We start from the raw sequence: 14,234 nt of genomic DNA on the forward strand, positions 1-14,234 counted from the left end.
ATGGAGGTGTTTGGCAGAGTTAATTTACTCTGTGGTCAGGGTTTGTTTACTTGGCCTCTACAGTCATTAAAGGCACAAAGGCAGCTGAAAATACATTAGGGCGCTTTGGAATAAGAGGAGGACAAAGAAGAGAAGCTAAATGAAAACAAGAACAACAACAACAAAAAAAAGTCCACGTTGCAAAACTTTGGTTTGTAACATGAGCCCTCAGAGCCATTCCATTAAAAGGCTGCACTATCCCAACAGGCCACATAGTGGCGCCCTTGAGTCCGAGAACAATCCGCCAGCTTTAGACAATGTGGAATTCATTTCCTCGCAGATAAGAGGCAGATATCAGTACCTACGGCTCCCAGGCATCATCAGCATACCAGTGACAAACCACTAGAGCTTTTTTTCTTTTCTTCCAGGAGACTTGGATGTAAAACCATTTGAAAAATAAACAACTACATTCCCACGTTGCGACATTCCCCAGATAACGGCCTTATCGCAAGCTTTACGGAGCGGTCAGAGGGGAGGATTACAGCATTTCTGTAAATAATGGAGACAGTTTAGGAATTAAAATGGGACACGGGACGAGAACGAGGAGCGTTACCTTTGGACGTCTCCAGCCACTCCTGTTTGACGCTGTAGCGGACCTGAGCTTTGGGCTGACTCTCTGGGAGGTGACACTCGATGACGGCCGTGTTGCCCTCGTCGACTTCTATCTCCTGCTGGATGTCGGGCTCGAAATCCCGTAGCTCTGCAACAAGCACACAGAATGACGGAAACGGTCAGAAAGCTGCGCGACTGCTTCGTTTCAGCAGCTGAGAGCACCAAATAAAACTCATCAAGCTACACATGTACACAGTCAGTCCTCAGCTTTCGAAGCAGAGAAACCACAATATTTTGAGCAATAATAACTGCGCTGTCTCCGTGCTGAGTGTCTGTCACAGCAGCTTCACTCTGCTGTGTTGCAACCACATTGTTTCTCTTCTTCGCCCACTGTGTGATCCAGTTAAACTTGCTGGAATTTCATAAAAAATGTTTTGTTTTTTTTATCATTCCAGTTTCTTGTTTTTTCTCGTAATCAAAATAGTTTCATTCAAAAGCCAAAAAAGGGGGTCTCTGTACTGTCAGAGGAGGTCTCATCAATCCTTCCCGACATCAGCTCGGGACTGGAACTGATTCGGAGCCTGTGGGAAACGTGGGAGCGGGATTACTGGAGCCATGTGCTGCGATGCGACCGTGTTCCTGCAGACACAGAGTCTGCACGGCCTAGATGATCATCTGACCCCCGCGACCCTCCTCCCCTCCTTTAAAAAACCCCAGCCTGAGCGGCCCAGAGGGCTGAGCAGGACGGGTCAAAGGTGAGAGAGTAGAATTACAGGGGCAGATTTCCAGTTTGGGCTTCGAGAGGAAGCGGCGAAGCCCTGCTCTTAAGAGGCCGGAACAAAACAGAACCCCAGAAAGCAAAAGCCGAGGGAAGAAAAAGAGGGCAGAGAGAAGCTTTGGAGTGGGAGGGAGAGCAGGAGAAATTCGTCAAGGAGGAGTTCAAGAGTGAAATGAAAGATAAATAAAACTTCTTGTGGAGCGTAATTAAACGTCTACCAGTTTTTTGTTGATTTATTCTTAACAAACACAGGCTCTCTGTTCTTTCCAGAGGTGCTATAACTGCTGTGTTGTTCTTGGACCGGTCACACACTTTAGCACAAAAAAAAGGGGGTAGAGAGGGGGGAGAGAAGCTGCAAAAGAGAGAGAGAGAGAAAAAAATGAGCAGCTGATCAGATTTATACACGGCTCTGACTCGATAAGCAAATCTCAATCAGGGCTTCGGTTTCCACCACGATGTAGTCAGATCACTGGCGCAAACACGTCCACGGCAGATTAATCTGCCGTTCGTGCTGGATGTGAACCCCCTGCTAGCATCTGGAGGAGCTTTGATGGGAGAAATAAGGGAGGCAGATCAGGGTACACAAACACACACACGTGCACACACACACACACACATTCAACAGCTCCATCTCAAGAGTCTGTCAGCGCCGATTCTGAAAGATGAGAATCCAAGCCGGGGCATGCAAAGCTTTAGTGGTGTGCGTGGCGCTCCATTTGCTAAATCAATCGGGTGCTGTTTTTACAGCCCCAGCCTTCGCATCTACCCATCCTCCTCTTTCTCTACCCCCCCCGGCCCCCTCACCCCATTTACACCTCTGAACCCTCCGTTTAACTCCCCCCCTCCCGCATTCTTCACCGAAACAACCCATCCAGAATACCTCTCAGGTGTGCGCGTACGTGTGTGTGAGACCTGTTTTTGTGCGAGCGAGCATCCCTGCACGCACAGAGGATTGATTGTATGCATAAAGTAAAGCAGACCTCCCACACCAGGGCAGCTTGGCAGGGCCCACAAAAAATATTTCAAGAAGAGACAGTGTATTCATCATCTTTATGCGCAGCAGCAGGAGGCCCGTCTGTGTTTTTGCGTCTGAATCCGAACATGTTTGTGCAACGTGTTGTGCAGATATACGGCGGGGCTTGATTGTCAGCGCAGGAATTTGAGCGAGCAGCTTTTAAAGTTCTGCCAAAGAGAGAGAGAGAGAGAAAAAAGAGGGTTGGGGGTGGATTTGAATGGTGCAGAGGGTCTGGAATCAACCTAGACTGATGGTAAAAAACATGTGCATACAGCTAAGAGGGTTCAGGAGGAGAGGAAAGCACATAGAGGCTCCCCATGGAGCGATTCCTTAGGCGATCTGGGGGTGGCCAAGGAGAACTTTTATTAAATTAGAGACGTTCTTTTTTTTTTTTTAAGGAGCCAGCTCCACATCTGGCTGTTCCAGCATGATTTGTACACATTCGAATGTTAATGTCTGTGTACAACGCCTTGCAGGAGTATTTATGCACCTCAAGCGTTTTTGGAGAAGTTTAAAGCACATCTCACGGAGCACTTATCGCAACACTCATTATCTCAACATGGAAAGAGCACGCAATGCTCACTGAAAAAGAGGTGGCAGTATCATGCTGAGGGGGGATGTCTTTCGCAAAAGACTCGGGAGAAGATTTGCAAAATAGCTCAAGCTCAGTCAGGTTAGACGGAGAAAATCCGCTAAACGAAATAGGCAACATTTTTAGACTCAATGGGGAAAAGCTGATGGAGACAGACCATGAAAGATCTGCAGCTGAGCGGGCTTTAAACAATGCATACCACAAGTTTTACATTTCAATTTGAGAAGAGAATCGAAAGCGCAGGAGTCATTTTCCTTACGCTTCGTAATAATACCATCGTTTCTGTTGGTTTGCCACATAAACTCCCAATAAGATACATTAACGTTTGTGTTTGTAAGGGAATAAATGTGAGAACATTTTGCGAGGCGCCAGAGATGATGAGCTGGAAAGAGGAAAGATAAAGAGATCAGTGCTGCAGATGACAAAAAAAAAACAGGAGAAGGTAAAGAGCAATGAAAACAAGGAGGAGAAGGAGGAGGAGGAGAGAAAGTGACAGGGAGTGAAAATGTGCAGAGAGAGAGAGAGATGTGTGAGAGTGTGAGTGTGACGTCTCGTCTCATCTCCTGTCAGGGTCTTGTCTCGACTGGCCTAAAAACACCCAGAGCTTCCCAAGTTGAGGCAACTTCACACATCAATCACATCTGTGCATGTAAAACAATACTGTTAACAGCAGCCCTGCCTAAACCCATATCCTCCGCCAACCCCAGTCCCTACCCACACACACACACACACACACACACACACACACACACACACACACACACACACACACACACACACACACACACACACACACACACCAGTCTTATCTCCCTCCAGCCCTCTTCCCGATAATGGGGCCGTAATTTCTGACCAGGCCTGCTGTCAGGCCCTGTGGAGTGGAATGTGAAGTTGAGAGGAGCAAAAAAAAAAAAAAAAAGGAGCCACTGAAGGTAGAGGGCCCCCACGGTGAGCGGCGGTCCCTTCTTTCCCCCCTGCTCAGACCGGCCCCCGGCCCCAGGGTCCCCTCCATTCCTAAAGCTCATGTTTCACAGTTTCAGGCCTTCTCTCAGTCCCATGATGCATATCAAATATAGGAGTGCAGACTTGATGCAGCCAAGCGCTGAAAGCATGAGGAATCATTTATTTTAACTAATAGATCAATATGACTCACTATCAAAGCAGCTGCTTTTGTCCAACAAACATTGTAGTTCTCATCGGATTTTCAGCGCAAGAAGAAAAACTTCAGATAGTTTTAGCCCTCAACAGAGCCCAGATTCAAACAGGCTATAACCGCTGGAAAAGTACAGAGTTTACAATGTATTGATGAAGCTTTTAAGCAAACAAATACCACCTCCTCACTGTTTTTGTTCTACTCGAGGAAAATCAACTTGAGGGAGCCTTTTGGATACTCTGACTAAACCATAAAGAGGCCTGCGTGTTTATTTGTTACGGTTTTGTGTGGGCGACTACTCACTGGCAGCGGTGACGTTAGCAGGCACGCTCGCCAGAGAACCAGCGCCAGTGCTGGCCACACACTGGTATCTGCCCAGCGTCCGATTGGTCAAAGCGGGGATGAGGAGGCTGCCCGGGCCCAGCACCACGCCCAGATCGCCGCTCGACAGCTGCTCGCCGTTCAGACACCAGCCGAGCTTGGCCGAGGCGGGTCGGGCGCTGCAGCGCAACACGACGCTGCCTCCCAGCTTCTGCACCACAGACACGGGCTCCTCGGTGAACACCGGCACCTCATCTGAAGAGACGAATATACAAAAGCGCCGAGATCAGGGTTAAAGGCAGAACAGCGTATGACATTTGGAAGAAACCTACACAGCAAAAACACAACATCTTACCAAGTATTCCAGTCTAGTTTCTATTGCAAATATGCTAGCACACTTGAAAATGAGACTATGCTAACTTACAGGAAACCTTTCAGCGAAAATAGTTAAACAATCTGCCAGTGCAACTAGTACCTTCCTTATCAATATTGAAGAAGTTTTGACTCCTACATTGTTGAACAGTTACTTGTAAGTTAGTTTCCTCTTATTTTAAGCATACCAACATGTTTCCACTAGAAACTAGTCAAAAATACTTGGTAAGATTTGGTGTTTTTGCGTTATACAAGATTCGCATGCGGGCTGCACAATGGCGAAGAATCACATACATTTTCCTGCCATGTTCTCAGCCCTTCTGAGGACATTTATGAGTATAAATACAAAAAGAGTATAACGAATGCACTAAACAGTAGATAGTTTTCGAATGTCCCAGCTGGAAAACATAGAGACTGGAAGGAAAAAAAGAGGAACAATCAGAATATACATGAATTTTGTACAAATGGACCGGATAATTAAGAGATGTTTCTTTCTCTCCATCTATCGACTTATCCATATAGATACACTATTAAACTTTACATCTACATCAAATTTGCTATGAAAGTTGTAAATGGCGTACTGCCGCCTAATCAAACTAAATCGACTAATAACAAATAATTCAATCAACTACCTTCACTGATTGATTTGATTAATGAGGAACCGACTCCAGCTTTCTATACAAAGCGTCTTTTCATTTTCAGTTTCGCTCATGGTGGCGATCCAAGCCCGTCCAAATTACCTCCTTATTCAAATCTATTTCAAATAAACTGCTGCTGCCAGACATATAAAACAGTTCACTCCCTGTGTTGAAGCCAGAAAACGTCCTGGCATGACTTATCATGCACCAGGTGTTTAGAAAAACTAAATGTACTGAGCACTTGGAACGAGAGGCTACACGGAGTACCGTCCAATGAGAGGAGGTCGGAAATGGCAAGGAGCGGTGTTATTATGATTAATAAAACTACATAATAGTGGAAAGAATCTACAATCCAACATTCTTTTAAAGCATATTCAATGGATATTGGTGGAAAAAAGTCTATTATTTCAGTAAATATATTTTAAAGTGTTTACTCCTGTCCATTTTGATGATTACAATTAGCAGGGAATGTAAAATAATCTGTTTCTTATGAAACTTTACTATTACATAAGATCAATAAAAAAAACTTTTAATACACGATAACTATGTTGCGGTCATTTTGCAGCCTACAATTACTAAGTGTTGTATCCAAACATATTAATAGATGAGTGGAAAGAGAAAGTGTGGCAGACATGAACTAAATGTAGTGGACAGCTTTGATTGTAATTTACTGAGAAAGAATTTAATAAACTATAAGTCATAAGGACAGAAATGGAAAAAATAAGTGGTTCAAGTTATGACCCTGCATGCAGTAATTATGTACAACAAATGAGTTTTAGTTTAATTAAATTACTGAAATAGATGAACTTTCAGTCGTTTTTGAACTCACAAGTGGTTGAAGCGCCGCTCTGCAGGCAGCACAGCAGAACTGCACCCAGAGCATAAAACACTGGAGCTTTTCTCTTTTTCATCCAAGGAGTCCAGTCTTGCTTTCCAGACATTTTCCATGCACTGTGCCCTGAAAAACACAACAGATAATGATTAGAGGGTCATTTACATACTTAGCGCAGTGAAAACAAACAGCCTAAGCACAGTTAATCTGACTGGCTCACACAAAAACACCAACACCTGCGCCAAAAAAACACACGATTCGACTGGGAGACAAACAACGCTCACCAAAAAAGGCAGCCCCTGAACTCATACATGCACTCCTCTGTCAGCTCGGATCTAGCTTGTGTACGCGCGAACAAAAACAGGCAGCCATTAACACAACCCAGGTGAGGTGGCTGCACTCTGCAGCACCCTCAGCAGCGAAAACTCCAGACACAAATAAAGCCTTTCTTTTCTCTCAGCCCCCATTTCTCCGCCTGCACCCGCACTCCAGCCTGCACTCATCAAAGGGGCGCCCTCATTCAGCGGGCCGTAACCTGAGCCCGCCGCCTTCCCGCTCAGGTGTAACCGATACAGGTAGAGGGGCTTAGACGGAGGAAGGAGGGAGGGAAGAGGAGAAGGGGAAAACACATAGGCAGCATTCAGGAGCTGGGACAAAGAGCAGCTAATGAGAGGCAGGACAGGAGAAGGGGGATGGAGTTGGGGGTGTGGGGGGGGGATGTATATCCCAGCAGTGATGAGTGTGTTGAAGGTAGAGGAGTGCTATTTTATCCCCCAGAACAGAATACATTGAGAGTAATAGCCAGTATACGAACAGCTAACACACAGAGGAGAGCTTTTCTCTCCACTGTCGTCTTAGCCAAGTTTCCTGAATTCTTTCCTGTCAGGTTAAACTAACAACTTCCCGTCAGGATGAGGAGGGTGGTCCTGCAAAAGTGAACTTCTCTTTCTCCCCCTTTTACTCTTACAAACATACGATTGCATGCCTCTGAACACACTCAGCTGTCCTGCAGTAGTGGAAGCAGAACACAACTTTCACATTTATCCTATTAGAGCAGGAGGAACGATTAATGGCGCTCTCTCGCACACAAATACAGACTTGTGTTACGGGCTTAGGATGGGTTGGGGTTGGGGGGCTAAAGAAGGAGAAACAGTTAGTGGAAACTCTTACAGAGCACCTTCATCATCTAATGGGAGCCGTAAAAAACGTTTTGCTGCCAGGCACATTTATTGAAAATGAGCAAAGGAGGAGGCTAATGGAAAAACAGTTCCCAATGTCTGCAACTGCTAAACCAGACCACACATTGCTCTGCAGAAACCTGAATGTGTAAACAACTCCAAATGATGAATTCAGATGAAAACAGCAGCAGCAAGCCATTCGCATGAAAACACAATGTGCGGTGCTGCAAGTTACTGTAACTTTCGACAGCCGTTTTTTTTTTTTTTTCTAAATACGCATTGAAATAAATTTGGGGTTTTTTTCCGTGTCAGTTTGGATGCAGCATCACAAGTACCTAGCCAGTAGAAACAGGCCCCTAGCCCTTACTGTAATACTCTGGTGTAAAAGGCAGAAAACATGTGATCTTCTGTTTATTTCTTGAAATCAATCATGGTGGACTCGCATGCTGCTGAGAGAAGAGTGCTGAAATAGAAGGCGAGGACTCCTGAAATGAGCAATTATTAGGCAGGCTTTTACACGAAGCAGATTCTGTGAGTCAGACTTCATGAGCGGCCCACATGCTTTCAGTTTGAGTAGATTTCAGTACTGCTTTCCTTCCCCATCCGATGTAATTTATAGTGTGTTGATATGGATTAGAATTTTTTTTTTTTACTTCTTACAAGAGCAGTCTGACAGTCCCAAGAGTTTTTTTTTTTCCAACTTTCAGTGACAAGGGGACCACACCAAAGCCAAATTCTTGCACGACCGCTGGGTGGGTAAAAATTGCATCGAGTTAATTGCAAGTGTGCAATTAATTGCAATTGATCGCATTTTAATTAAAAATTATAAATGAACAAAATAAGCTACATTCTCAATTCAAAAACCCTCTTTGCTGCCAAACTACTGAATAAATAGACAATGAGCACAAAAACAAAGATATTTATTGTTTATTCTCTTAATTAGGTTATTCATCCATCTATTATACCCATTCAGTTTTCAAATGTCTCAGGAACCTCTGATCATTCATGCAACTTTTGTGAAAAACGCTTTAAAATTTTTAACTGTGGTCCCAACAATGGCGTTGGGAACATCCTCGCTTGCTGCCATTTGTTTGTTGCAGACGTTTTGCATTAAGATGGTATTTTAGGCTTGAATAAACCAGTGATAGGCCAACTCCTTTTTGTCCAACATCCTATCAGATCGTTTTGAGGCAGGAATTGAAATAGAAACAGAACCACTGATCCGTAGTGAGCCAAGAGTAGCAGCTTTGTAATACATTGCTGTTAATCACAGATGTTGCTTGTGTGTCATATTTATGGGTGTACCAGAAACAACACGCAAGTACAAAGGTTCCACGCAGAACTTTTGTAGGCTAAAAAATATATAAATAAATAATTAGTCCTGACCCTAACAAATCATTGAAATGCAACATACATTCAATTACATGTCAGTGAACAGCGAGTTGCTAAAGCCATCTATGGACAAAATACAGCATTAGCATTATTAGCTTGTGCTGCTAATAGCAATTAACCTGGAAGAATTCACTTTTATAGACTACATAACTATATTCTGTTGGTTTTTATTTTATTTTAGATGACAATTAGCTCTGCGTTTAAAAAAAAAAAAAAAATTCAGACACTGAAGTCTTTATCAATCTTCTCAAAACTTGGTGGTTATCTCAAAGAGTTTTTGTTTTACCATTATCATTTCACAGACCAACATAGTATCACAATGACTAGAGACAAATTAACTATGGTGCCTTCTGTAACCTCTGGATAAAGCCTCAGAGATTTGCTCCTTCTCATTCACTCTCTTGTCCACAGAGAGGCCCATCGGTAGCGGGTTTACTCTGTAAACAAACAGCAAACTGCTTGGATCCAGGAGGCAGCAGAGCTGAAGGCCTGTGGCTTCTGTGGCTGTTTGCATTATGGACACAACTCAGGACAGCTGGCTGTACATGTGTATCGAGCACCTGTCACAGCTGCGAGAGTCAATAACTGTAAACCACACTGAACGACCAGCCAAGCGAACACACAACGGGTTACGCTGCCCCGCTTTAAAACCGCTTACCTGTTCGGTTTGTTGCAAAATCGGCAGAAGGACAACATGGCATGAGTAGAGACAGAGATAATGCTTTGTTGTGTCAGCGGTTTTGAGTAGGCCCCTCGTATATCATCGGTCCCTAAAAGGCAGCCCTGTTCCTCTGAGCCCGTCTGTCTGATTCATTAGTCAACTGGGTCCTCTGTTTGCTTTGCCTCAAGATGAAAAGTTGGCCTGACATGCATGTCCAAGTTTTTCCATCCATCGCTCCCACAGAGGTCACAGACGTAGAGGCAGATGGAGCCTCCTACGCATCAGGCTGACTGATAAAACACAGAGCATCCACCCGGACAGCTCCACTAAATTAGCAGCTCGGCTTGTGTTTGTATATTGAGACTGTTTTGTTTTAGCCTCAACACAAAGGACACCGCAGCATGGCGAACTTCTAAAATACAGTCTTGTATTGCAGGTATAAAACAGCTTGAGCTTTCCAAATTAGGCAGTTCAAGGAGAAAACGGCATTTCCGTAACCACATTAAAAGATAGAGTAAAGAATTTCTTAGAATCAAGCGACTAAAACAGACCGCTTCCGCTTGATTTATGGGTATTTTTTCTGTCTGGAGAACAGAGAACAGTCAGGGCAAACATCAGGCCTAAAGACGTTCATGAAAGACGACAAAGAACAAAAAAACTAAAGTTATATAACTTCAGCTTCTCATAGAGCTGCTTTGACGGCTGTAGAGTAGCTCGATGGAAAGAACACACATTCCTAACATTACAAGTCATGGATCTTCATTAAGAGCAGTTAGTTTATTGTGGTGGTAGCTTGTTTCATGTTAAATAAACACCTTTAATTACAAAAGTATCCATGCAGCCAGGGGAATTGTGCATAATCCAATTTTTGCCAATAAAATGCTTTTATTTGAGAAGCCAGCTCTGGTGCGACTATTAATGCCTGCTAAATGTGGTTCGGTTTTTAGGTGAAACAGCCATTTCATAACCATCATAAAGGCTTACACCAACACAATTTAATCAACTTTCAAACCATTGGAACCATTTTTATTGGTGGTTATTTATGAAAAAGCGGATGATTGTGGAGGTAGGAGGCAGTGAGTCACCAGTGATCTTTCCTGTCAAGCATGTACTGAGACCAGAACGTGTTAGTTTCTGGCCAGAATGACTTTTATAAAAGTGAAGAGGTTTAAAAAGCAAAATCTCCCACTTTGTTTTTTACAAAGGAAGGCTGCGGGTGGCGTACCGTACTCTTAAATGATCAAGCTGTTTCCAACCAACCAAGACATGGATTACTTTGGTTTATCGGTACCGAGGCCTATTAAGATTATAAGAAGCTTTAATTTCAGAACCTTTACAACATTTTCTGTTTTTTAGACCTCTCCTAAGATTTACATTTATTCATGTACAGTAAGATGTTAGAGGAACCAGTGTGAAACAGCATCCCTACTTCACCTACTGGCCATTCAGCAGGATGAAAGCAAACTATAACACAACACTCTATCCTTCCATTAAAGAAAATCAAGTTCAGTTGTTTGGAAATGTTTCTGCTCTTGAAAAACATGAAGTGAAAATGTTTTTTAAAAAAAAGAGAGAGAGAGAAAGAGAGAGACAACAAGCGCCAACAGATTCCCCTACTTATTATTTGCCGATATAAGCTTATTAAACTCCAATTAGGAAAAGAATAATATTCTGTGCCATAAGCTCTTGATAACTAATATAAAAAGTAAATATTTTTGTTATGAGAGTTAATACCTGGAGAAGCCGGGCTTTGACTGAAGGTAGTCATACCTTGAGAATCTCATTCTGACACAAGCCTGGTCATAAAATAGCATTTGCATAGAAAATTATCTCATCATTGGAGTTAAAATATTTGCTTTGCTCTTGGAAAAGCTGTTGGCCACATCTCCAACACCAACCGATCCACATCTAGACTAAATAACGGGTTCTACGAGAGTCATCTAATCAAGGTAGAAAACTTATAGACTCACTTCATAAATTCTGGTCTTTCCTTAAGGCTTAATTTTTCTTGTGAAGGCTGTTGCCTCGCGCTTCAAGAGCTAAAACATAATCACATACCGGGCAAGGCATAAATATTTTACAAGATTTAAAAAAACCCTCAACAGCAACATTTCAACATGTGGTGTAACTTAATGAGATATAAATACTTGTCCCAACAGACATATCCCAAAACAGGAACAACTAAGAGACAATGCAACGCAGTATCTGTGGTGCACTGGCATGTATCATGACCATAGCTATGCAAGTGCCTTATAAGATGATGAGCAGGAGAGTCACTTGACAGAAGTTCATTGTGAGCGTGCTAAGTAAAGACAGCGAGGGACCCTGTCCTCTCGGACCACTGCCAGTCCCATTGTCCCCTGCCTCCGTGGATAAATTCATTTTGACAACCCTGCTAATTGGATAAAACCAGACTGGAGCCTCCTCCCTGAGCTCTCACATTCCATCTGCTTTCTGGCATGGAGAAGGCACGCAGGAGGGAGGGAGGAGGTGAAGTGCTCGCAGGGTAGTAACTCCAGAGGAGTTGAGCTGTTGAATATTTATCACCTCCCCAAATTTGCCAACCCCCCGCCCGCCCCCCCTTCCTGCAGTTTTACGTCTTTTTACACTCCGTGCCCCCTCCCAACATTTCACTCTGGAGGTTCTCCAAACACCACAAAGCCCCCCCCCCTCTAGATAAACACATGCGGTGTCAAGTGTGAGGAGTGCCGGGGGTTCAACTGCCCCCGCTCGAGCCCTAGGCCCACAATGCCGAGCTGCATAGCTGCCATGCGGGAGGCCGGTTGCCCCTGGCGACGCTAACAGGCAGAACGCACCTTAATAGAGTGGAGAGTCATTGTAAAGCAGTGAGCCGGTGCACGGACAAAGACCCCGCAGACCCCTGGAGAAAAGGGAGACGCTGCTCTGAAGGGCCCGGGGAAGAGCTGATGGGCCCTGCTCAATGACCAAACCAAGAGAGGTTAGAGAGTGGAGAGTCTGTGGAGGCAGGAGGGAAGAACAGGGGGGTGGTCAATGCCTTTATCGATTGATGTGAAATGGTTAAAAGGGGTTCATGAAAGCAGCGGCAGTGGGGGCGGTGACTGGGAAAGCCGAACAGCAACTTAAATTAATATAGAGGACGTCGACTGGCAGGCGAGCGGGAGGAGAGAGCAGAGCCTCGTCAATGAGAGGGAGTGTTTGTGAGAGTGTCCCAACATATTTTCCCCTTACTCCGTCAATCTGGTCGCTGGCCTCTCGGTCGCCGCCTGGGATTTGTGCCGAGCGGCGCGCGATGAGACGAGTACTGAGGTAGCTTAACAAACCAGCACCCTGCCCGATTTACCATCGACCTCATTAACGGGAGATGGACATACAACACAAACAACAAGAAGCCCTTCTCTGAATTTAACCACCCATGAGTTCTCCATCAATCAGCACATTCTCAACAAATCTGTGGCGCAAACATTTCGTTTTGCAATTCTGTCACAGCAAACATCTAATTATATTACAATAAATATTGCTGCTGTGAAACTTCTCTGTGGGCTGATCTTGCTGTGTTCTTTAGTCCAATCAAAAGTTTCATAGATCATCTGTCAAAGCTGGTATTATGAACAACTCTGCTACCAGCCACAAACTTGGCTTTTAGTAATGCAGTAGTTCTGGTGCTAGAACAATCCTGGGGTAAAAGTACTACGCTCCAAGATAATCCCTTCAAATTACCTTTTTAACTCCTTAACCCTCTTTATAAATTTAGACAAGGATTTTTGGTGAGGCTCTGAGCTTTTTTTTTTTTACCTACATACCATCTACTCATTATGTGTGGTGGTGAGACACACAGCAAGCCAGCACCAATTCTTACACCTGTTCTGAACATTGCTCTTTTTGTAGAAATGGGAAAATGCGATGAGAGTAACTTTTCCTTTTCCAAAATCAAGATGGGCAATTAAAGCTAACATTTTTTGTTATTTTCAAAGTTGTGATACTGCAATAACAGATAAAATAATTTTAGGGTTTTGGTGGGGGTGACAATAATAGTTGGGGGCACTTAAAGTGACGTAGAGTGATGGCATGAAAAAGTCAAACATGATTCCTGTTTAGTTGGTCAGCGCACACTGCGGTGAACATTGTTAAAGCTCCTAACTTTTATCTTTTAGCTGTATAATGATAGAAAGGTCAGTGGGTCGTATAAATAACTTCTGTTGGCACTGCAGGACAGACTGATAAGTTCTGTAGAGTGTGTATTCACAAGGGATTTTGTGATCTTGTGTTAATTTTTCATGCTTTAGGCAGAAATAAAAAAAATAAGATAAAATAAACACTTTAATCCACATACTTGTTCTGTTCAACCTACTATTTGGTACCCTTATCATTAGACAGTAATGTTAGAACCCATTTAGCATTAATTTCACCCCTTTATAGCCTAACCCAGTATGCAATTAGGTGGATTTTGCCTCTGAAGGTAGTGAAAAAGTTTAAAGCAATGTATGGGTTGCATATGTCAGCAGGACGAGCCATTCCTAACTATTCCTGGAAAATGTGTTGGTTAGCACAGAGTTAACATTTGGTAAACAGAGCATTAGTCAAATTATTAGATTATTTAATTAATTTGTTAGTCATAACCCATGTAGATAAACTTTAGTTTGTTATTTTTTGTTTGTTTTTTTTTTGTTTCCTCTGTCACCTCTGGAGACACTGCTCAAAAGGAAAGTGATGATTATCTGCCAATTTTCCT

General features: G+C 43.5%; 1 protein-coding gene across 1 annotated transcript in view; it reads right to left on the reverse strand.

Moving 5' to 3' along the window:
- Positions 1-14,234, reverse strand: part of boc (BOC cell adhesion associated, oncogene regulated) — a 33,540-nt gene that overhangs the window by 9,951 nt on the left and 9,355 nt on the right. The window contains exons 2-4 of the mRNA XM_008396313.2: positions 6,290-6,418; positions 4,433-4,705; positions 593-739 (exon numbers count right to left, since the gene is read on the reverse strand). Coding sequence (XP_008394535.1) covers positions 593-739; positions 4,433-4,705; positions 6,290-6,401 — 532 coding nt within the window. The 5' untranslated portion in view covers positions 6,402-6,418. The remainder of the gene's footprint in view (positions 1-592; positions 740-4,432; positions 4,706-6,289; positions 6,419-14,234) is intronic.

Source organism: Poecilia reticulata, linkage group LG20 (genome assembly GCF_000633615.1).
Source record: "Poecilia reticulata strain Guanapo linkage group LG20, Guppy_female_1.0+MT, whole genome shotgun sequence".
In the NCBI taxonomy this organism is placed as follows: domain Eukaryota; kingdom Metazoa; phylum Chordata; class Actinopteri; order Cyprinodontiformes; family Poeciliidae; genus Poecilia; species Poecilia reticulata.